The 25,822-nt window shown below is 41.2% G+C and overlaps 1 protein-coding gene and 1 pseudogene across 3 annotated transcripts in view; both read left to right on the top strand.

The window, feature by feature from the left end:
• SNTB1 (syntrophin beta 1) overlaps positions 1-25,822 on the top strand; it is a 276,727-nt gene that overhangs the window by 243,307 nt on the left and 7,598 nt on the right. For all 3 annotated transcript variants that reach the window (XM_071208013.1, XM_004480747.4, XM_058275966.2), the window contains 2 exons: positions 14,890-15,086; positions 20,436-20,626. In XM_071208013.1, the coding sequence (XP_071064114.1) occupies positions 14,890-15,086; positions 20,436-20,626 (388 nt within the window). The remainder of the gene's footprint in view (positions 1-14,889; positions 15,087-20,435; positions 20,627-25,822) is intronic.
• LOC101437020 (L-lactate dehydrogenase A chain pseudogene) lies at positions 20,646-25,807 on the top strand (annotated as a pseudogene).

Here is a 25,822-nt window from a genome sequence, read left to right as displayed (position 1 = left end):
AAGAAATCATGAGCCTACAGATATATAATATCTCCCATTTTTTAAAAAAGTCTGATTTAATATATGCAAAATCCAGTGAACATGTAAATTAATTGTGGGGTGATTATTTAGATTTCAAATAATTCTTTTAAAAAGAGCCCATTATATTAGGTTTTTAAAATAAAAGCACAGTTTCTTAAGTCAGTTAAGTATAACACATTTCAATTCAGATGTGTTCATATGACTTAGATAAAAGTGCTTTCCATGTGGTACCATGGTTTCCTTCCCCGCTGCTCATTGCCCTTGGATCATTAGCTAGTTCAGGGGTTGGCAAACTATGTCCTGTGGGCCAAATGTGGCCTGTTTTTGTATGACCTGCGAGCTAAGAATGGTTTTTACATTTTTATTATGGACAAAATTTGTAAAAAAAAAAAAAGTTTGTGACAGTGATACATACTTTTATGAAATTCATCCATCAGTGTCCATAAGTACTTTTATTGGAACACATCCAGGCCCTCTGATTTCCATGTTGCCTGTGCTACTTTTGTACTACAATGTCAGAGTTGAGTAGTTACAACAAAGAACATATCACTGGCAAAGGCTAAAATAGTTACTATATGGCCATTTACAGAAAAATTTTGCCAACCCTGATCTAGTTCACCAGCAACTTCTAAAAAGAGGTATATTGCTGCCCTGCTTTTTCACTTAACATTACCTACTTGATATATTCCATGGTTATTTTGCATCTTCTTGAGCTTCAGGTCCTGGATGTTCAGTGGTCCATTGCAGGACGCACCAATGCTCAGGTTCTAGAAACGTACAACCTGTCTTCAAATCCTAGCTCTGCTACTTCCCAGCTTTGGAACTTTGGGCAAATTTAGTAATCTCTTTTTGCCTCATGTTCCTCATCAGTAATATGTAGAGGATGTGTGTCTCTACCTGACAGGGTTGTTAAAGCGATTCTATTAGACAATGTAAAGTGATTAGAATAGTAGTTGCTTTGACACCTGGTAAATACGTCCAGTTATTACTACTATGATTTTTCAACCAGTCCTCTATTGTTGGGTTTATAAGTACATTGACAAAATTTTTTAAACAATTTCATCACACTGAAAATTTGTGACCAACTGAAATCCACAGGTCATCATCATAGCATCTTCTAATAAAACTTGTAAAACTCATTGTAGTAGCAAAAAATAAAAATTAAGAAAAAAATAAGCAGACAAAACCATCTCAAACAGCATCTCCTTTAAAGGAAATGGGAAACAATTTTATTTCCTGGTTGGGAGGAAAACTCACAGGATGGATTTGACAGATGCGGGCTCCCATGCCAGGTTCGCCCAGTCACACCCCAGTTTACAGGCTGTGCTAACCTTGAGCAAGTTACTTCTCTCTGATTCTTGGTTTCCTTGTCTGAAAACTGGGATCCTAATGTCAACTCCACTAAAATACGATGCCATGTACAGTCACATTTAGCATAATGCCTGGCTGGGGCAGGCTCTGGGTGACTGTCAGTCCTCTTCCCTTCCCCTCAGCAGTGGTGACGAGCGTTGCTCAGAATGTTGAAGCCAGTCTTTTCCCTTGCCTGAGAGGAAGTGGCTGGGACTATAACCCACAAGAAACAGATTTCTTGCAAATTGAGTTATTCTCTCAGACAGTTCATAGTGGATTTGTGGATTTGTTTGTTTGGTTGTTTGGTTTTATTTAAGGCCCAGCCATATCTAATTTATATTTTTCTGGAAGATGAAAATTGGATCGTGGTTCATAGTGGTGGCACTAGGAACACTCCCAGCATGTTCTCTGTGCCAGCCTCCATGCAGAGAGGCTTACAAGCCATCCTCTCTCCCACTGACAAACTTCAGTGGTGCCTCTGTGCATCGATAGTGCAATTTATAGCAGTGTACTTGGGAAGTTTGCAAACATGTAATTTTAGCTATTCTCATCCCTCGGCTTTTTATGAGTCCTTGGGAAAACATTTTTTTGCTTAGCCAAAGCTTATTTGATGTTGCTGAACATTAAAGAAACAAAGTATGCTTGCCCATATGGGGTAAGAGTGTTGGGTTTTTGTCACTGTCGTCATCATTGGCAAGTGAGATGGGCCTACAGAGAATGAGGATTAAGGTCGCAGTATTTCTGGAATTCTAGAGGAGGTTTAACCCAGAAACCCAGCACACCCAGTCCCAGTGGTCGGTGAAAACTTCAGAAACAAAGAGCTTGGTGAAAGAGTGCCGTTATTCAGAGCCCAGTTCTCCAGCCTGTGGGCCTGAGAGAATACCTAGGAACACAGAAGAAATGTTGACCATGCACTTCTCTACGTCCATGCCACTTGGGACCTAGGACAGAGAGCATTTTCACTAAACTTGTTGGATATCTTTGGTGCCTAAGGAACTAACCTGTTTCTAAATGCTATAAGTAGTTGCTGCCCCAGGCCAGCCTCAGCAATTTTAGGAGCTCTTTCCTTCAGGGCAGTGGGGCCAATTGCATTTGTCAAACATTAAATTACAATCAGCCTGTGGCTTTCACACTAAGCCTGGGAGGCATTCCTCACTCTTGGGAATATGGACATACTCCTTGGGCATTCCCTAGGGTAGATTGAAAGGATCTATACTCCAGTGGATCTCACAGCAGGTCAAACTGAAAAGTGCCTTCCACACACCTCCCTCCCACCTGTCCCCATTACCCAGAGCTTGCATTGAGAGGGAGAAAAAGCAGAATAGGGAGATGGATTTTGGAATCAGACATACCAGGAGTTGAATTCTGAGACCTACTAACAATGTGACCTGGGCAAGATATCAATCTCTCTGAATCTGAGACTCCTCTTTTGTATAAAGGGGACAGAAGTATCTTCTACCTCATACATTGATAGGACTGGTTGTGGTAATATACATAAATGTTTAGCATGACTTAGGCAAAAGAATTGGTTAATAAATGTTTGCACTTGTTACAATTAGAGAAAATAATTGAAATGAACATATGAATGAAAAGTAATTTGACGTATTTGACCCTAAATTTGACATTGCATTTTATCAGGGACTCACTGTGTCTTAAATTAAAGCCATCGAGATAGAAGGACTGGGATTAATGACTTCTTGGTTTGTTTGTAGTGTTGGGGAAGAGTGGGATGGAGATGGGGAAAACTGAAATCCCTCAACTCACACCACAAAGCTAGCTTTGAATACTACTTGTAAAAATATCCTAGGTAGTGCCCAATAGATGGCTTTCTCCTTGAGGCAGGAATGCCCAGTTCAATTTAAGAAAACTTTCAACAAGTTCCTGTTAGGGTCCAACATTGTACTAGGGGTGGATAGTGGGAGAATTTTAAAAAAAGCAAAATGTGACCAAGAGAAAAACCAAGTGTTAGGCAAGCTGATTGTCCAGGTTATTCATTTTCCCAGTGAAATAGAACTGATTTTGTCACTACCTTACATGAAGTTCTTGAAAAGCTTTTTCATAATACATTTTCTATACACACTGTGACATTTGTTGAACTAATTAAAGCATAGATGAGACAAGGGAATATGTAAGAGATAACCAAAAGATTCAGGGAATTTGTTTTAAAAGTATAGCTCTAAGAGTGTTAAATAACAGAAAAAGACAACTTCAAAGGAACAATTTCCCAAGACTTTCAGACTATCATGATGTGAGAATAGCCATTAGATTTGTAAGTGGGAGTGGATGTGGCTCAAGCAGTTGAGTGCCCACTTCCCACATGGGAGGCCCCAGGTTCAGTTGTCAATGCCCCCTGAGAAAACAACAACGAATAATAAGCAAAATAAATGATAAAACCAACCAAGGGAAGCCAGTGTGCATATGAGGTCCCAGGTTCAATCCCTGGCCCCTGGTACCTCAAAAAAAAAAATGTAGGCTTAGAGAAGGGAAGCACATGGATAAATTAAATCCATGGACAACCCTGAAGTCTTCACTATAGTCTCTTACTTCACTTTCTTTCTCCATGTAGTTAGTGAGTTAGAGTTTGGCTTCCTTTTCTGGTGTGATGGAAAGAGTATGGACTTTAAAATCATGTAGTCATGGGTTCAAAATCTGGACAACCTCTATGTAATTCTGGGGAGGTTAAATTTAATGTCACAGAACCAAGTGTTCTTTGTTTATAAAATAGAGATCATGGTACCACTTCAAATAGTCATGTGGAGACTAAATGAGATCATATAACAATGCAGCCTTTTGTTACTAGATTTTGTCGAGGTTCTTGACGATGCTGCAGAAGTGAATTTCAAGAGCACGTCAGGTGAGTTAGGCCAGTAATTTATTCAGGCAGGGAGGGACAAGAAATAGGAGAAAATAACAGATCATGAGTCTTAGGTAGAGAGGAAGGGACTGAAAATTGATAAAATGGGCTGATTTACAGACTATAATTCCCCACTATAGATTATAAATGCCCGGGTTTTACTTGAGTGATCATCATGGCAGACGAAAAATGGCGAAAGCAGGGTGCAGAGGGCAGGAACAGGGGTCCAAAGGCAAGACAGAGTGTTCAGGCCTTGTACCTGCTTTTTGAACTATTAATTATTCCACCCCTTTGCTAATGGCAGGGGAGGAGTGCCAGCTGTTTACTGTTTTGATTGATTACCCCACCCATCAATCCCCCAAGAGAACCCAATGATAAAGTCCTTGGGGAATATCTGGGGCTTCTCCTGGCTTCCGGAGGAAGTCTTGTTCTGGATGGCAGAATCTTGGGGAGCATCTTCCAGCAGCCAACTTAGGATTATTGATGTCCACGTGGACTTCTTGCCAGGTTCTACATCCATGTATTGATTCCCTATCTTACTAGCCTGCTTCACTGTCACTTAGTGGGTATCCTCTTTCCTCCCCCATAGCACTGCTGGCAGCTGGCTGTGAAAGGGCATGAAGCCATGGAAAAAGGTATTGAGCACAATCAGTAGTCTCTGGAAATCTACCTGGATAAAACCATGAAATATCAAGAATTGGTTCCACACAGTTTTGCTGCTCATTTCCTGTGTTCATTTGGTCTTTGCTTATAGTCAGTATCTCTCAATGATATCAATTTCCCAAGCGCTGGGACCTTGCCTCACTCTTTCACCACCATATTCAGATGAAAGAAATTTAGAAGATAGAAATGAGGCAACTATGCAACTTGTCCTAGCTAGGGGGCTGGGAGCGGAGGTCCCACCTGACAGTCGATACTTGTTTGTAATTCTTTGCCCCTCACTTCTTTCCTGGAAGGTCTGTTGACTGTTGGACATCATTAGTGGTGGCTAGTGCCTGAAAGTAGATGAGATCACCGGAACCATTTAAGGGATATGACCAGTTGCTTGCTCGCTTCTTCCCTCCCTCCCTCCCTCCCTCCTTCCCTCCCTCCTTACTTCCTTTTTTTTTTTTGTGCCTTGCAGTGTGGGGTCTGCTGGGAGATTCTAATTACAGCAATTAAGTAAAAGGAGGATGTAATATTGCTTAGCAACCCAGTTGCCTAATATGTAATTTTACTAATTTGGCTGAATCTGTGTGCTGCAACTGTTTTGTTTTAATTAAGGTTATTAATAATAATGTTTTTGTATGGAACATTTTATGCAACATTCTTTAACACCTATCCAGAATTAAATTAATTCATAAGCATCCCTTATGAGACAGGTTTTTTTGTGTTTTTGTGTGTTTGTGTTTTTCCTCAAAATGTATCAAGCAAAGGGACACATCTGGGGATCCAGGAACAGCACACAGCCTAGTACCTCAGTTACTGGTAGAAAGGAAAGCTTGGCCTGCCTCCTGGAGTGATGTATGTCTGCACTGCCAAGTTCCCTGGTGGCTTAGGCAAAGATTTGACTACTTTCAGGGCTCTTCATGCAGTCACTCTGAGTCTCATGGGATCTACCACTTTGGGCATGTGAAGTAATTTTAAGATATTTTATCCTTTCTTATTATCTGGCCTAGAGACCCATTTTATACATGATTCTTTCAATGTACATTCTGGCCATAAGTGTGCAATCTTAGTGGCTTTCACTTTTTTAAAAAATTCAATGGTCCACTTCTACCCACCATACTGAAAAGCCAAAAAGGTCACTCATTCTCTAAACAATTAAGTTGCTTCTTTTACTTGTTTGTTTTGCCAGTACTTGTGTACTTTACATCATTCCCAAAGAGTTTTGAGATAGCTTATTCATTCATTCTTTCCTTCATTCACTAATTCAACAAATATTTATAGTCATTTAGCAAAAACTGACTCGCCAGCTTCCTCTATGTACTAGGAGATGCAGCAGTGAACAGAATCGCTGCTCTCAAGGTGTTGACATGCTAGCAGGCAAGAAAGACGATAAATAAATAGTTCTCAGTCATTCATTCAATACATTTGCTGAGTGCCAGTTCTGGGAAGACACTGTGAAAATGGATATTAAACAGACACAGACCCTTAGGGACTTTCATAAATACGTTGACAGTCAAGTAAATAGTTACAAAACTTACTGAGAGGGGTACCAAGTGCTGGAGAGCAGAAGGAAGGTAGAGCTTAGCTCACTTCACAGGGGATGGCATGGGGCAGTGGTGGCTTCTGGTTTCACAGAGGAAATGGTGCCAAGCTCATCCTTCCCTAGGAGTGGCCAGTGACCAAGGGGAGGCATTTCTGGCTGAAGGGCATACCAACCTCTGGGAATAAAGAGGTTTGGAGGACTGCAGTGCAGTGTTCTCTATGGGGTAGACGGAAAGACATGAAATGGGAGCAGCAGATGGGTCTCCTTGAGTGGTAGGATAAGGAGTTTGCAGAAGAGCATGAGTCACTGGACAGAATAAACACCGGCACCTTCTGGGAACTTGGGCAGATCAACCCCTAAAATAAATATGAGGTCTGGCCTTTTGTCTCTAGCTGCTTGTTATTCCTAAATCTTCATCATTCCTGTGTTTCTCAAGGAAAACCAAGACAGAAAGGCAAAGCTCAGTGAAAGACTGCTTCTCTTTCTTTGATAATTCAGAGTATAAAATTTATTTCTTCTTTGACAAAACTACATTTAAAAACACCAGCAGGGGAGCAGGTGTAGCTCAGTGGTTAAATGTCTGCTTTGCATATATGAGGTCCTGGGTTCAATCTCCAGTACCTCCAGAAAAAGAAAAAAGAAAAAAACACCAAAAGGTTGTATTTTTTAAAAAAATACATTATTCCTTACAAGCTTTATGCCTCTTTTCAAAATACAGCCTCTTTGTGCCCATCTGAGAAAACAACTAACACTGATTTTATTGGCTGTTCTAAAACCACCAGTTGCTAAATAATGGATCTGAAAGAAGAGACAAGAAATTGATGTTAGACAAAACTCATAAAACAGCTCATCCCTGTTACCTTTCAAGATCACTTTTGGTGGGAGGAGGGGGGAGAGTTGAATTAATCTGGAAATTAGCATTTAGTGAAAGTAAACCCAAGTGTCTTTGGATTTAGTATGAGCTATTATTTTGTGTGGTTGAAGGACTGTGATGGGGAGAGGAGCCATGCCTTAGAGTAAGCATTAATCACACACTTCCTGGAAAATAGTCCTAACTGTATTTTAGGTACTAATTTACTCCTTCATTTAACAAATACTAATTGGGTGCCTTCTATGTGTTAGGCATTTGTTCTACATGCTGGGGATGCCCCAGGAATAATCACAAAAATTCCTGTCCTCCCTGAGCATACATTACACTAGTAACAGCTCTTCCTATATACTCTGTGCCAAGCAGTGTTCTTGGCAGTGTTCATCTATAAACTCGTTTAATCCTCACACCACCACTGTGAACTAGACATGTGGTGGAGCAAACTGAGGCATGAAGAGTTTAAGAAACTTGCCAAAGCCTCATAGTAAGCGGCAGAGTAGGGATTTGAATCCATCCCAGCTCAATCCCCTCATACCCTCGGCTTCATTCTCTTGCCTCACTCTCTATATTATATTGTCCTATTTATTTTTTCATGAATTGACACTGCTAGCTAATAGGAAAGGTAGAATCTTGCTGGGGTTTGTGGCTTTGCCTCCCGTCCTGGGAATGTGAGTCGGAATGTGAGTCTGAATGTTCGTAACCATGGAACGAAGTGTGTCTGTGATCTTCTCAAGCAGTTTCAGATAAAACTTAGAAATTGGGTGTGAATTATAGTTTGAAAGCCTGTCCCAAGGTACTAGTATTTTTTTCTGGTTGGGTAAGAAAGTTATCTTCTCTTATGAGACAACATTTTCTTGGTTGTTATAGTTTAGTCCCTACCACAGATAACAGACAGATGGTCATATTTTTTAAGGATACACAAATAGCTTAAAATTTAAAATAATTGAAAGATAAATAATAGCTATTTCAGCATCCCCCTGAGATTGCAGATAAGGATAGATCTTTGGGAAGCATCTTAGAAGGAATGTAAAAAGGCTATTTCTGGCAGAATGGGGAAAAACTTAAGCAGACAGATTCTCTCCTTAGCCCTAACTTTTCAAATGTCCAAATGCTGACTTCAAAAATCTTAATGTTCAGCTGGCATATATTGGCACTCAGTGCCCAGAATCTAGCTAAGATAATGTATTCCCAAGTACAGAATGCAAATAAAGAGTCCATTAGGAGGCCTTTTCCCTGGCCCCAAATATCAAAGTGCTTTGAAATAGGTCAATTTTGCTTGTGTTTGTGTTTTGCGTTACAAAATTGAACCCACGTTTCTGAACTCATGCATTCATGCAGACACCCACCAAACATTTATTGTGCACCTCCCATGGCTCAGTTACAGTGCTAGACACTGTGGAATTAAAGAAAGATGAAACAAGGTTCCTACCTTCAAGGAGATCAGAATCTAGCGAGGGAGGAAAAGATTTACTCATCAAACAGTGGGGCAAAGGGATACATCGTGATGTATGGAAGTCCAGAGGAGGGACATCTACCTCGTGGAGAAGCTGATATGCTTAGTCTTGAGCTCTAGTAGATTCGCTTGGCTGTCCATATGCAGCTTGTTTCCCCCAACACCCCCTAACTAGGAGATGCCAGCCTCAATGCATGAGCAACAAAGCCTGTGGAGTGGGCACCCAAGAACGCCTCTTGGCTGCCAGCTTAGGCAGTCTTGGTCTTGTTTGCAATGTCTCTGCCTCACCTTAGCTTCTAAGAAGCAAATTATCTGCTCCAAGTGTAGTTTTTCCTACATGGGCCAAAGTCCAGAGATGGTTTTGGTCAAACAGTAGGCTCTCAAGGTTAGAGAACTCTACCATCCCTAGGGAGCTACTAACCAGTCTACATTTGAACACTCCATGGAGATAGTGGGCATATATGCTTGCTCCCTCCCTCCTACCCATTCCCCACTCTGAATCTTCTCTTCTTCAGACCAAAACCTCTCCAAACTCGGCTCTATATGAAGTGGTTCCTGGAGCATTGCTGTTTTGATCATTGCCTTTTGATATCGTGATATTTGTCTAGAACTGTATTTCATATTATTGGTTTCCTTTGTAGTTCTATTTACTTTAGGCATATACAAACATTATGCAGAGTAGGGGTCCCTAGGCTTCATTCATGGCACACATAAAAAATATTAGGTAGACCTCTTCTAAAGCCTGGTGCCTGGGGCTGTCTGCTGTATTTTTGCTGTGGTCTGATGGATGCAGGGGAACATGGGCCTGTCACCTGCTTCATTCCACTCATGCAGTCTAAGATCACTTTAGTGCTGCTGGCACTGATTGAGTTGATTCTACCACCAACCAAATTGCGAGTGGTGCCGCAGCACTGTGTCTGTCATTCATGTTTTGTTGTTTTTGTTGTTGTTTGTTTGTTTCTGGACTCCAACTGCAGTGCTTAATAATTTCACATGCTGATTTTATGTATGTTCTTCCAGTTTTGGACCCCCTGCTAATTTGAAGTCTATGTCCTCTACAGCTTCATACAAGTCATTGATAAAAATGCTGAAGAGGATAGGTCTGAGGACATAGCTCTGCTTCCATCCCCAATTATATTGAACTGTAATAGGTATGGTCATTTAACATACCTATTAAGCTCAGTACCCCACACTTATTCCTTTAGTAAGTCCAAATGAATATTGAAGGAAATTTTTCAGTGTGTTTTTTTCTGAAGATTCACTTCATCTATTACTTTCCTAGCAATCTTGTTTATGAAAATGAAACAGCTCTTAGGGAAACCACATAGGTCCTTGTGAACTATTTTTTCTCATTTCCAAAGTGAAAAATGATAACAATTCCAGAATCTTGCCTGGGAACAGAGTCATGGAATCTATTTTATTCCATGTTTTGAAAATCAGGTTACGATTTCCACTTTTCCAGTCTCCCACCATTTCTCTTGTTCTCTAAGCTTTCCCAAATATTCTTCCAGAGTTTTATTTATGTGATGTTTACATATTTCCAGTATATACCTTGGTGTATAATCCTCCCAGGCAAGGACTTGAAATCATTTGAAGCAGCATGGAGCTCTTTTAGAAATGCTGCTCCCATCTGGACTTCCATTGTACTTTACTCACGTTCACATCTCAAAACCATTCATTTCATAAAGTACAGAATTTACTTGTTCTATTTTCTCTCAGCCATCTATCAATATCACTGCTAGTCTAAAGATACAGGCCTGCTCTTCCATCATGATCTGGCTCCATATGTACTTCTAAAATTAGCAATTTGTGTTGCCTTTGGCATAATTAAGAAACCTCCTTTGGGTCCTTGATCTTGTATTTGAAGACTGTTTCTTTTGAATATTGTTTTGACTCCCGGTGCAAACCTCCTCTCCCTGTGGTGGTTATGGTCTTACGGGGATCCTGGCATTACTTAACTTAGGACCTGGGTATTAGATTCTTAAGATCTTAAGGAGCTTATACAATATGGCTTTAGCTTCTGTTGAGTCTGAGGTGTCTGTGATCCATCTTTTTTTTTTTTAAAGATTTATTTTATTTATTTCTCTCCCCTTCCCCCCCCCCCCCCAAGTTGTCTGTTCTCTGTGTCCACTTGCTGTGTGTTCTTCTTTGTCCACTTCTGTTGCTGTCAGTGGCACGGCAATCTGTGTTTCTTTTTGTTGCGTCATCTTGTTGTGTCTGCTCTCCGTGTGTGCTGTGCCATTCCTGGGCAGGCTGCACTTTCTTTCACACTGAGCAGCTCTCCTTACGGGGTGTACTCCTTACGTGTGGGGCTCCCCTATGCGGGGGGCACCCCTGTGTGGCAGGGCACTCCTTGCGCACATCAGCACTGCACATGGGCCAGCTGCACACGGGTCAAGGAGGCCCGGGGTTTGAACCTTGGACCTCCCATGTGGTAGACGGATGCCCTATCTATAAGGTCAAGTCCGCTTCCCTGTGATCCATCTTAGTGGAGATACTCAGTCAGCAGGCTATTGTATGTACAATATCCAGTAGAGACATGGGCAATTCAGAATAACCCAGACACAGACAAGTGCAGGAGAGCATAGATGAACATTCCAATGCTGAATTGTCTGCAACATTAAACCAACCAATCAACCAACAAAACGTGTGCCACACTGAGTCAAAATGTATATGTATTTACATGCCATGGTAATCCTATTTTTAAAAATTAAAGTGAAAGAGTTTGGTTCTCAGTCCCATATCCTTTTTTGAGTTGATCTTTCAACTACAGTGGTGTAGTATATGTCTGTATTAGTCAGTGTTCTCTAATGAAACAGAATCAACAGGAGATACCTGGAAACAGTATGAGATTTTATAAAATTCTCTCACATGACTGTAGGGATGCACAAGTCCAGGTTCCATAGGGAGGCTGCCAACCAGGGGCTCCGATGAAGGTCTGATGAAGGTCCTTCATGAGTTCACAGGAGACTTTGGCTGTCAACTGATTGGATCAAATGTCACTTATTGCTGACAGCAGTCTCCCTGGTTGATCATAGATGTCATCAGCCATCTATGCAGAAAACTCACTGGTGGACTAAAGTCCATATATGTCCTTATATTACAGTGAGCCCAGTGCTTGCTTGACCAAACAACTGGGCACAATTACCTAGCTGAGTTGACACATTAGTCTAATCATCACAACGTCTTTTAGAGAAAATTTAAAGAATTAAAAAGAAAAAAAATGATAAAAAGAAATGAAATTGCCCACAAAGCAGCTCTGTGTTAATGGATTTGTTTCCAAGCTTTTCTTTTATATAGTTGAGAACTTTTCTACAGATATGTATGTACTTCTCCTCATTTACACTTTGTATTTATAAAATAATTTTCGAGGTATACTGTACCCAGAGGATATGCTCCCATATGCTGAGTTTGAATATCTGTTGTAGTTCACTTGCTTTCAATCTAGGAAAAGTATCCTTTTGTTACCATTACACACACTAGAGGGAAATTTGGGAGATGAAAGTGAGAACAAGTTAGGCCATGTAAAAGACGATTTGCTTTGTCTCAGAGTTTACATATAGCACAGTACATTTCACCAAACCAAGATTGGCATACTTAAAGGAATACACAATTCAGAATGTCTGCTCTTCCTCAGACATTCTTTTTTAATATAAATACTAGATAATTCACATTAGGTGAGTTGAAATTTACTTTTTCTCTTCCCTTTTATTTTTTCGAATCAGAATTTTATGATGACACTAATAGCAGTACACCGATAGTCCTCTCTTGAAAGGTTCTTTTTTCATCATTACTTCCTCTAACATAATGGGTTTCCCACCAAGTAATCACTGTGCATGGCGTTGGTCAACCTGATATCAGGCTTTCTCATATCTTGTTATTTTCTCTTTAATTTCATTCCTCATACTCAGAGCTAGCAAATGAGGATTTTCTAACAACTTACATTTTCCAGCTATTATTGGTTTTAGTTTTATAGCCCCTTGGAAGAAAAATAAATACTGATAGGAATGTTCCCCAAAAGCCCGACATTCTCCATGAGAGTGGTCTGTTTTCCTCTCTTTGCTTCTGTCTCTATGACACATTCCTTCTGCCCCAGGAGGGTGACAGAGTTGGTGGCTCTGGGTGGGAATTTAGGGGATGGAAAGTTAGGCCAGGGAAGTTATAAAGGAACCTGTTTTTGTTGAATGCCTACCATGATGTGCTAAATGCTGGACTAAATTGTTTATATACTTTATTATATTTAATTCTGACCCTCTGAGGTTGGAATTACATTTTAAAAATAAGAAAACTGAGGGTGGAGGTAGGAGATGAAATAATACTTATTGAGTACAAATCTCATGCTAAGTTCTGTGCTAGGAACAGGGCCGAGATTGTTTCATTCAGTTTTCACAACACTACCTGATGAGGTAGTGATTCTTAGAAAATGTAACAAATGGCAGAATGGGATTATAGTGCAGTTTTTTTATGTCTCCCAAACTTGTGTCTCCTTTCAGTTTACTGTGCAGCCTGCCCACTTCCAGAGCTAGATATATTTCTTAAAACAACAGAGCCTTAACAGAAGCTTTGAGTATAAAACACTTGTATAATTAGTGATTGCTGTAGGTAACTTCTCTTAATAGTTTTTTTCCTGACCCTCAACCCCTTTAATATATGTAGTAGGCTTTGAGAAATGTTTTCTGTTTCTTTAGCCTCACCTTGATCTTAAAATGTCCAGCAGCTTCTCAGTCAAGCTTACCCCTCACTTAAAAATGCCTGACTCCCTCCTCAGCAAGTCGGATTCAGCCTCCCTGTGTTAAATCCTTGTGTGTGGAACCCACATCAGCAGACATTTCCCTCCATACCGCCCTAGACCCTTCTCTCAATGAGATTTGTGGAACTTCACTACATTTTAAGAATTTTACGATCAAAAAGCTTTTCAAGTTGGAATTGCAAACTACCCCTCCCATCCAATTCCAACTTTGTAAGTAAGAGAAAGCTCTCCAGAGTTATATAACAAGCTCATTGCTGGAAATTCAATAGGCTGTCATATGTTTTATTCTGCTGAACAAATTTGGGCTACAATTTTTAAGTTTACAAGAGAAAATAAGCTTTTGGATTTCCTTTGTGTAGTTTTTAATCTAGAGGTAACAAGCTCTTTGCCTGAGAAAATAACTCTCCCATCCACCATGTGAATAGACACCTGGCGTTTTGCTAGCAAATGGTGAAGTGTTTCTTTCTTTCTGTATTAAAAGATAAGGCTGAAAGTGCAGATCCCATGGGGCGAAGTAACATTTACTAAATTATACCTGGAAATTACTGGCATGAGAGTCTCTCTCGAAAGGTGGCTGAGAAGAGCTGGAGGGGGCATGAGAGATCCTGGTGTCTAGAGGGGGCAAGTGAGAACTGGCGCCAGGGTCTGCTCAGGGGGTGGCACTCGGAGAACTCCGATGCCTCGTTTTTAAAGTCTGGCTTTTCAGAAAAGATTTACTATGGGAGTCACATTTTATGCTGAGGGTAAGTTCTAAAGTCAGTGTGGAAATCGTGGGTAGTAAAAACCATTCTTGAAATTCCCTTAAATCTCCCATAAAGTGCAATTCTCTCCCATTTCTCAAGAAGTCCCATATCGCCAAGTCGTGCTCTAGCTTTAACACAGATTGCGGCTTTTACGGTTGAGGCCTAGGTAGTTGGCTTGCATTTGGGGGCTGTGTGTGTGAAAAACGCATACCTCCAAGTATGTTCAGTGCATCCAGATGCGCCAAACTCCAGGAGAGAGGGATAACTCTACCCAAGCCACTAAGCAATAGAATCCTATCCACACTGGGATGTATTTAGGCTCGGGAATGAAATGGTGGAGAGGATTTGACACACTATTGAAATGGTGCTCTTATTTACTTTTTTTTTCGTTTTCACTGAGGGAGAATAGTTGAATTTGCACGTTAAAGTCATATTATTCGACTCCTCTGCCTGTTAAGCCAGATGCACAGTTCTTTGGGCACTCTCTTAATCTCACTCTACATTGGGGAACAATAGGGTTGAAGGGACCCCTTTGGATCCAGATCAGAAAATAAGGGCAAGTCACCAATTAGAGCACTTATAGGGTGATTTGCCAGGTGGATAAAGTCTTTATTTTGATGGATTTTTTTGTATCTTTTTTTTTTTTTTTTTAATTCCAGGCTGGTCCATTCAGGTCCTGGGAAAGGATCCCCCCAGGCTGGTGTGGATCTGTCCTTTGCAACACGAACTGGTACCAGGCAAGGGATTGAAACACATATCTTCAGGGCAGAGATCAGCAGGGACCTCTCCCATTGGACAAGGAACATAGTGCAGGGTTGCCACACCTCTGCTGAGCTCATCACTGAAATCACCACTGGTAAGTACTGCTGGCTATGGGTTACAGATGTCCCATTATACAGGAAGGGCATGCCTTCTGCTCCAGCCTAGCCTCAAAGTAGTTTCCATTACTGGCCTTTTGGGGTACTTAAAATTCCATTGGTAAACTTAATTTCTTCTAAATGAACACACCATATGCCCTACAAAAACATAATATAAGGTTTGATTGTAAGAAACTGTATCCCATCTTCATTCCAAAAAAATTGGAAACTTGGGTAGTCAGATATCATTTTCCTACATATATATCCCTTAGGTGACTTCTTGGAGGGATGAAGTACAAGGCATGTCCTGGTAGAGTTCTTGTTAGAAACAACAGAAACTGATTCTGGACAATTTTTCACAATAAATGATTTGCAAAGGTATTAGATAACTCCCAGAATTGTTCGGAAAACTGGAGAACCAGGCTGTAAAAAAGGGTCAGAAACAAAGGCTTCTAGGTTGGGATAAGAAGAGCAGGGGTCCAGCCTGGGAAAGGGTCCCCAGTGTCCTCTGCCCCTGGCCTGATGGTGAGGCAGAGGTGGGGTGGAAATAATGCCAAATGAGTGCAGCCCATGCTTGTGTAAAGTTCTAAGCAAGGCCGAGCCAGAAGTAGAAATGGAATGTGGGTATAGAAGCAAGAACCGTATGTACTAAGTGCCTGCTATATGCCAGAACATCTCTCACTGTTTTTCTGTAAGAAATAAAATTCTTTAGTGGTTCCCAAAATCAAATAAATGTTGATAAGACCAACATTTAAAAGGTGAGATAAAACAGATTTGAAAATATCAGTGTTAATATTGTTCTGTGGAAATTTTGATTCAGTTTGTGTGTGTGTGTGCTGGTCACAATGTGAAATAAATATCTTACTGTGGGTAATGAGTGAAAGAGCTTGAACAACATTGCCTAATCAGGAAGCAAATTCTTAAGAAAGATTAATTAGTTTGCCCAAGATAATACAACTAATAAATGACAGAACTGACGTTAAACTCTAGGTTGTGCCCCCTTAACATCCTTTCTCTGTCCACTTTGCTGTCTGCACAAACCTGTGCCTTCCCACTGTTCTACCAGCCACTCAGCAAATACCAGTTCTGCCAGGATACTTTGATAAATACTCCTTTCCAAAACATAGATATGGTAGATGAATGGATAGATAGATAGATAGATACATACATACATACATACATACATACATATATCAATCATACATATAGCATATATTCATACATATAAATAATTTTAAAATTTTAGAAATGGACAAAGGGAAAATAAGAGACAGGAAAACTAAAGTGAATCTAAGGTAACAATTACAAACAAAATAAATGCCTTAAGATCTTGTGTGTTTGCTAAGGTAGACTCTTCTGCAGCCAGCAAAATACACCGTTCATAGTGTCTAAAATGCAGTTGTCCCAATTCTGAATTTTAAGGCAAACTTCTGCCAGGTCTTCTGTGGACATCACACTGGACACAGTAGCCAGAATCACCAACAACAGTCTTCCAGTAAATACAACTTAGAGCTTCTTAAGGCGGCTGCATGTGTAATATTCTCTGTCTGCCCACTTCTATCATGCTTTCTTGCCTGTTCTTTCATTTCTCTGTCTCTGAGGAAGAAGTAAAGGAAGATAGGCCTAGATTCAAATTCCAGTTCTATTGCTTTCTCACTAGCTGTACGCATTTGGGCAATTACTTAATCACTGTAAACCATAGTTTTTTCATCTGTGAAAAGGAGGTCATAATAGTGCATACCTCATAGGATGATTGTTAAGAATTAAGGGAACTACTCCATGGAAAGAACCTAGCACAATCCTTGGCACATAATAAGTGCTCAATAATTATTATTAATTGTTATTCTTCTCATTATTAACTCCAGACCTGTAATGTCCAATAGGCCAGCCTCTAGTTACATGTGGCCATTTAAATTTAAAGTGTTTAAAAATAATAAAATTAAGATAGTATTTCCCCAGTAGCACTAGCCACCTTTCAAGTGCTCAGTAACCACATGTGGCTGAGGGCTACCATGTTTGGACAATGAAGATCCAGAACATTTCTATCTGGGCAAAAAGTCCTATTGTACAGCTTGGCTGTACAACAGGATTTTCCGTCAGGAACAGTTGTTTGCATGAAGAACAAAACAACCCACAAGAAACTCAGATTGCTGGGTGTCATCTCAAAGGTTTGAATCAGTAGATCTGGGTGGAACCTGAGAATCTGCACCTCTAACAAGATTCCAGGTGGTGCTGAGGCTGCTGGTTCAAGGACCACATTGAGCGGTACTGCGCTAGGGTACAACTTCCTCATTCATGCAGTAATATTCTAAAGGACTAGAGAGAAGCAGATGTGGCTCAATTGATTGGGCTCCCGTCTGCCATATGGGAGGCCCTGAGTTCATGTCCCAGAGCCTCCTTGTGAAGGCAAGCTGGCCTGCACCCACGGAGAGCTGACGGCCCGCGCCTGCAGAGACCTGGCGCAGCAAGATGACACAACAAAGGGAGATAAGCAGACACAGAAGAATGTGCAGCAAACAGTCACAGAGAGCAGACAGCAAGCAAGCGGCAAGGGGGGGGGGGCGGAAATAAATAAAATAAATCTTTAAAAAAATTAAATTAAATTAAAAAAAGGACTAGGAGCACATTACTGCTTGAGACCTGGCGCAGCAAGATGACACAACAAAGGGAGATAAGCAGACATAGAAGAATGTGCAGCAAACGGACACAGAGAGCAGACAGCAAGCAAGCGGCAAGGGGGGGGCGGAAATAAAATAAATCTTTAAAAAAATCAAATTAAATTAAAAAAAGGACTAGGAGCACATTACTGCTTAGTAAGTTGGGGTTGTCCATATTTCCTCTCCTCAGGCAAACATGGAAAATGAGATGTTTTGTAGAATTTTGGGCTGCAGCATCTCCTTGATAGATAATCAATGTCTTTTTTGCAGTTGTCTTGAAACTAATTAGTGTCCCCAAATATTCCCCAACATCACTTTCACCAGAATGCCAGTTGACTTCGTAATGTCTTCCATTTATCCTGTGTAGATTGAGAACATCTTCAGATAACTGATTCCATTCATATATAGGCCATGACTACCATTCGAGATAAACTAGAATTAAAAGTAATCATACATCAGTTTATCCAGAATATCTGAAGGCATAGCTTTAAAGTTTAGACGCAGAGGAAGGAAGGAAAAAACATGCTTGGAGCCACTTGCACACGTATTCTGCAGCTGGTAGAGTCACCCTTGGACTGGAGGGTGTCAGAGGACCAGGGCACTTATGAGTAGATAGGTTATGATTTACCAAGTCCAGAAGGATCCGGGACCTACTCTAGAGAGTGCATCTTGGGAAAATATTTGCCCTTAGTGACAAGTTGAAAGATGCTTATGGTGAGTTGGAGGAAGGGGCATATGTTTTAATCAGAGCTTCAATTAAAAGCCGCCTCATGGGAAGATTTGGCCCAATGGATAGGGTGCCCACCTACCACATCGGAGGTCCGCGGTTCAAACCCTGGGCCTCCTGACCCCTGTGGAGCTGGCCCATATGCAGCGCTGATGCGCACAAGGAGTGCCGTGCCATGCAGGGGTGTCTCCCCGCGCAGGGGAGCCCCATGCGGAAGGAGTGCACCTTGTAAGGAGAGCCGCCCAGCGCGAAAAAGGCACAGCCTGCCCAGGAATGGCGCTGCACATACAGAGAGCTGATGCAGCAAGATGGTGCAACAAAATGAGACACAGATTCCGGGTGCCGCTGACAGGAATACAAGCAGACACAGGAGAACATGCAGTGAATGGACACAGAGAGCAGACAACTGGGGGTGGGGTGCGGAAGGGGAGAGAAATAAAAAAATGAATCTTAAAAAAAATAAAAGCTGCCTTCTCCTGTACGTCGATGGAGACAGTACATCCTGCCCCCAACCCTAACAGTCCCTGCTTTGTTCTTCTCCAAACTCTGAGGGACTCCCCCACCCCACTGTCATTATTCATGCCAGAGAGACTCTGCCAGAGTCCCACCCCACATCTCTCCATATCTTGAGTGCTAGACAATGAGCAAGATACATGGGAGAGTGGAAAGAACTTAATTAAATTTTGAAACCCTAGCAACCTGGGTTGTGCGCCTTTCTGAGCTTTGTTTTTGCCCCTCTAAGATTGGGCTGAGTTCCTGCTTCAGAGGCTAGTTGTTAAGATTCAAGTCAGTATGGTTTATAAGGCTGAACTGAGCTACTGACTGTACAGTGTCAGGTTGCAATCCATAATTCCCGTACTCTTCGCTCGCCCTCCCTTTACCTCTCAGTCCCCACCCCCAGCAAAGAAAAGTCTGATTTCCTTGAAGATCTTTCAGCTGTAGATCAAGGCCTCAGTCAACTTACTTGCCAGGTTCTGTCAAATGTTGTGTTTCGTGAAGCAAAAAAAATCCAATCTTATACTTAATACTCCTTTTCAGAACTCTGTCATCAAGGGTTTTAAAAGTACACAGGTCTTCCTACACAAGAACCAGGATTCTAGTGACAGTTTCCCTATCCAGTTTTAAGCTACAAACTTAAAGTGCTGGTCTCTTCCTGGATAAAAGAAGAATCACAGATAAAATCCGGTGCCTGACCTCATGAAGAGGTTTTCGTTTGGTTCCTGGGGATTGGAGGGCACCTCACGGATGCCACCTGGAGCTCCAGGATGCCAAACTGGGCGGGAGGGGGGGAATTGGCATTCTTCGCCGATGATGCCGCATCTGAAAGCTGCTGCAACAACAGCTTTTTGAGGACCTAAGATCATCAGGGGAATCAAAAGAACAGCCCATACTTTGTTAGACTTTTCTTTTTAATATAAAAATTAGATTTTTTTTTAGACAACCCCTCCCCCCGCTTTCTTAGGCATGTTGCGTGTGTTAACTTTGGTAATATAAAGGGGGGATGTTCACTTTGTTTGCCAAGTGTGGACATGACATTGTGTGTGTGTGTGTGTGTGTGTGTGTGAGTGGATGATGATGATAATTCCGTTTTTTCTGGTGTGAGGCAGGCCCCACCTGGCCACGGGAAGGCAAGTACACCTATCTACTTATGTGCTGTCAGGTGGTCAGGTGAGAGTGAGAGCCTGGATAAAAGTCAGTAAATCCCAGCAGAAGGAATTTTCAAAGGCATTTGTTTCAGCTTAATTCCCTTAGTTCCATATGTAGGTTAAGGCACAATATCAAAATAAATCCAAGGAGAACATTTTCATGAACAATTACTATTTTTTAACTTTTTAAAGAAATTTGTGGCTTACCTCTGGGACTGAGAAGACTTAAGTATTAAGTTCCTAAGGAAATAGATTGACTTTCTTGGTTTTATACTTGTCTTTCTCTCTCTGCTGTCTGTCTGTCTCTCCCTCTCTCAGCTTGCACCTATAAAAACCAGGAGTGCCGTTTGACCATCCATTATGAGAATGGATTTTCCATTACCACTGAACCACAGGAGGGTGCCTTTGCCAAAACAATTATACAGTCTCCTTATGAAAAACTCAAAATGTCTTCAGATGATGGGATCAGGATGCTGTGTTTAGATTTTGGAGGCAAGGATGGAGAGATTGTAAGTATGCTTTTCTCCCCAAGCAGATTGATTTCATAGATTTCATTACGCGTAATGACTCACAAGCAGAATGCTCCCTCACACTTATTTAGCATTTGACTATTAACCAGGTATTCGCAGACCTGCATCTTATTTCATCCTTGAAAAACAGTGATCAAATCCAATTATTCCCAAGTTCTTTACTTTGGTCTCATTTTCCATAAGAAAGTTATGAGTCATAAAAACGCCTGAGCGTCTAATATAATCTCCACATGGTATTGGGTGTTAGGGATGCAGGGATGTAAAATATGCAGTCCCTCCCATCAGGGAATGCTGGAGCAAGGAGGTGGAAAGAACCGGACAAGGAAGAGAGTGCAAGATGCAGTCTGAAACAGGAAAAACTGGTCAACTCCACTCAAGTGGAGACGAGGGCACAGAAGTTTTGGACTAATGTCAAATAATACCCAGCAAAATGAGCAAATTTATCCATTAAGGTAATATTTATTTTTCTCATATCAATGCGAACATTCCATGAGTTTAAATTCATGATTTCCTGTGAGCACTATTGCCTCTTATAGTGAAACAATTCTGTTACTTCATTACCACAGAAAGGTGAGAATTGCACATTTCTTCTTTTCTAGCAAGTGTGGTTCTTGGCATTTCTCTGGAAGACATAGCATCTTATTTAAGCTGTCAAATGTAGAACTTCCAAGATTTTGTAATAATTTCTGATTAGCTCCTCCCGAGCCATCTGGTTAGTCAAGAAATATTTATTCAACTCCTACCCTCTGGTTTATTGGACTTACCCTGACCAGCTAACAGGGAGGTGAACAAGGTCAACCACCACACCAGGGAGCCAAGAGTGCCTACAACTGCAAGCAGGAGAATTGCATCCAGCATCCATGTGGAATCTAAGCCCCCTCTTGATATAGATGTGGAGTGGACACAACTTTTCCAAGGTCCACAGGATGGAGGAATAGAGTATAGATTAGAGTGGACTTACTGATATTCTATTCATGAACTATTGTGATTAGTAATCAAAGAAAATGTGGCATTGGTGTGGAGAAAGTGGCCATGGTGGCTGCTGGGGGTAGGGAAAGGGAGGAAGAGATGAGATGTGGGGGCATTTTCGGGACTTGGAGTTGTCCTGGGTGGTGCTGCAGGGACGCTTACAGGACATTGTATGTCCTCTCATGGCCCACTGGGTGGAATGTGGGAGAGTGTGGACTATGATGTGGACCATTGACCATGAGGTGCAGCAGTGCTCAGAGATGTATTCACCAAGTGCAATGAATGTCCCATGATGATGGAGGAGGTTGTTGTTATGGGAGGAGTGGGGTGAAGGGGGTGGAGGGTATACGGGGACCTCATATTTTTTTAATGTAACATTAAAAAAAATAAAGACAAAAAAAATCTAAAAAAAAGAAATATTTATTGAATTCCATTTGATAACAGGGATGGCAAATATGTAAAATACAGTGATAAATCTCAATTTTTAAAAAAGACAGTAATTTCCATTTAACTACTGGCCACCCCAGCCCCTCCTCCTCCCTCCCGCCTTCTCCCCACCATTATTTTGGTCATTGTTCCTGTGTTACTTTCCTGGTAACTCTCTTAAAACCATTTGGGGTTACCCAGCAGGAGCTGACTAAAGGAAAGGGCTAGGACAACACCTAAAAGAATGAAGGGACCTTTCATCTCAAAGTTTTGGCACTACCATCTCCTCAGGCATGCTCATGCTCCTAGCACCAATCCAGTACCAGATTTCTTACTAAGGGTACTTGTAAGGCAGGCACGAAGAAGTTGACTCCCTGTGACTGACAGCTGATCTGCATTCACTTTCTGAAAACTATTTCTGACTAGCTTTTAAAATGGATCCACAGAATTTTATTGGATTTGGTTTGTTGGTTTGTTTCTTTCAGTCAGTAAGCTCAGCCTGAAGCGCCAGTCTGGAAATAAAGACGTGGTGTAAAAGTTCAGTTTACTAAGAATACTTCTAGTTCAGTTTCTGCTCTTTCAAACACCCAACAATGTACTATTTCTCTAAAGGAGATTATTCCCTTGCAAAGTGGAAAAGAACAAGAATCCCTGTCCTGCTTTACCCTTGGTTTACACATTGAAGGCTATTTTTGCCTGTGAAGGAAACCATGTGTCTAAATTTCAGCCTTTCGGCCTTTAATTATGACCTAACTTGGAAGACTTAGGAGGGACTAATTTTTTCCTGTCAGGACATTAGGTTGATAAGTCAATTTCAGACACTTCTCCTCTAATATCTAGTTAAGCAATCCCAGGAAGCAGGAAGTTTTTCCAGTGTGGGGCATGGGAGCAGAGCTGAGTCCTGCAAAGAGCAATCATCGAAGGGTCAGAAGACCTGAGCTCTTTCTGAGTCTGAAATTCACTCACCAGTTGTCCTGGGCAGAGTCCCGGAGCTGCAGCTGCCGAGTCTGGATCCAAGCACCACGCGCAGCAGATGCCCACTTGATGTGTAGTCCCGGTTCCTTCCCATTCCAAATCTAAGATGGCAACTCTCAAGGATCAGCTGATTCAGAATCTCAAGGAAGAACAGATCCCTCAGAATAAGATTACAGTTGTTGGGGCTGGTGCTGTTGGCATGGCCTGTGCCGTCAGTATCGTGATGAAGGAACTGGCAGATGAATTTGCACTTGCGGATGTCATAGAAGACAAATTGAAGGGAGAGATGATGGGTCTCCAACATGGCACCCTTTTCCTTAGAACACCAAAAATTGTCTCTGGCAAAGACTATAGTGTGACTGCAAACTCCAAACTGGTTATTTTCACAGCTGGGGCTCGTCAGCAAGAGAGAGAAAGCCGTCTTAATTTGGTCCAGCATAATGTAAACATCTTTAAATTCATCATTCCTAATGTTGTAAAATACAGCCCAAACTGCAAGTTGCTTATTGTTCCCAATCCAGTGGATATATTGACCTATGTGGCTTGGAAACTAAGTGGCTTTCCCAAAAACCGTGTTATTGGAAGTGGTTGCAATCTGGATTCAGCCCGGTTTCATTACCTAATGGGGGAGTGGCTGGGGGTTCACCCATCAAGCTGTCATGGCTGGGTCCTCGGGGAACGTGGAGACTCTGGAGTGCCTTGTGGAGTGGAGTGAATGTTGCTGGTGTCTCCTTGAAAATCTGCACCCTGACTTAGGCACTGATGCAGTAAGGAACAATGGAAAGAGGTTCACAACCAGGTGGTTGACAGTGCTTATGAGGTGATCAAACTGAAAGGCTATACCTCCTGGGCCACTGGGTTATCTATGGCAGATTTGGCAGAAACTATAATGAAGAATCTTAGATGTATACATCCGGTTTCCACCATGATTAAGGGAATCTATGGAATAAAAGATGACGTCTTCCTTAGTGTTCCTTGCGTCTTGGGACAGAATGGTATCTCAGATGTTGTCAAGGTGACTCTGACTTCTGAAGAAGAGGCCCATTTGAAGAAGAGTGCAGATACACTTTGGGGGATCCAAAAAGAGCTGCAATTTTAAAGTCTTGATTGTTTAGGCTACAACAGGATTTTAGTTGGGGGTTGTTCCTGTTCTTTTTATCTGATCTGGGATTACAGCAGTAATAATAAGATAACCTAGGAAAAAAAGTTAGACATAGGAATGTTTCATAAAACTCTAAAGATATTTACTGATACTGAAGATGATACCTGTCTTGTATATTCCCAAACTAGTTATATAAAATAGTTTATGTCTGAGGCACCAGTGCCAGTGCACATGCTGCAGTTGCCTTTCAAACCAGAAGAATGTGTGGTTACTGTGTATTTTATACCTTCTGGTTCCTTCACCAAACATGCCTAGTGCAACTTCCTTCCTCCCAATCAATCACATCCTGAACTCCAGTGTGTAAATCCAACATTGCATGTCTTGTGCATAACTATTTTAAAGGATCTTATTTTGTGTACCAAATGTATCAAAGTAGTGTACATTGCCATGTAATGTAAAAAAAAAAAAAAAAAACTACCTATTACAATGCAACCAATTGTTCAAGTGTTGTACCTCAAAAATGTCAAATAAACCATAAAGAGTGACTACAAAAAAAAAAAAAATTGTCCTGGGCAAGTCCTTTCATTTCTTTAGATCTGCGTCTCTCCACCTGTGAAATTAAGGAACTGAAGTAGGTCCTCTTTAGGGTTACTTGCAAAAATTTGTTTTGTGTCAGGTGAAACATGTGGCTAAAGCCTGGCTCAGGCATTATTAGGTGGACCTGTGCTGGGTCCACACTCCTATTTACTGTCAGATCTGTGACCTCAGAAAGTTTGATAACTTCTCCAAATCTTAGGTTTTCCTATATGAAAAATAGAAATAACATATAGCTATTCATAGAGCTTTGTGAGAACTAAATAAGCAAGTGTCGAGAAAGTAACACAGTGCCTGGTGAGTACAACCTCAACTTTGGTAGACATTATTATACACTCACCTTGCTCTTACTCCCCAATCGTGTCATCAGAATAGAATCGGGGGGCCATACGAGAGAACTGGGAATAACTTCCCCAATTCTCCTGAATTAGGTCAGATGATAAAAGTTAACTTCTGGGGCTCTCATGACCTGACCTTTTATATCCTGCACTAGGCTCGGTTCCATAAGAACATGCTGAGAAGGATACGACTCTCACGACTGCCCTGACAGAGATGCAAGTGACTTGCTCACGTAAATACAAGTGTGTAGGACAGCAAGACACAGCTGCTTCTGTGTTCTACACTTTTATAGCTTACAAGGCATTTTCATGAACAGTATCTCATTTCATACTCTTCTTACCCTGTAGGTTAGGTAGGACTGAGAACAATTTTAAGTGACATGTCCAGGGTCAAAAGGTGTCAGAACCAGGACTCAATCCTAATCTTCACATGTGAAATTTAATACTGCTTCATGCTGTACCAAACCCATCATAAATAAATATCATTCCCGTAGTACCAAAAATAACTGCTGTAGACAGTCAAGAAGGGTAACATCAATATTTATGGTATGAGTACATCTAAATTTCACAGAACCTCTTATGGCAAAAAGATATATGAGACATAAGGAAGAAGTTCAAAGCATTATTCCATTATCTCATTGGGGAGGGGGGCAAAGATTTAAAAACATAATTGTCCCAGTTAACATTTAAAATCAGTAAGTGCATGGAATTGCTCAATGTGTAAATCACTATTTTGTAGCAAGCATTTATTTTCAATCTCTCTTGCTCTCT

Source organism: Dasypus novemcinctus, chromosome 14 (assembly GCF_030445035.2).
Source record: "Dasypus novemcinctus isolate mDasNov1 chromosome 14, mDasNov1.1.hap2, whole genome shotgun sequence".
NCBI lineage: Eukaryota > Metazoa > Chordata > Mammalia > Cingulata > Dasypodidae > Dasypus > Dasypus novemcinctus.
Note: the sequence above shows the minus strand (reverse complement) of the source record. Positions and strands in the feature narration are given on the sequence as shown.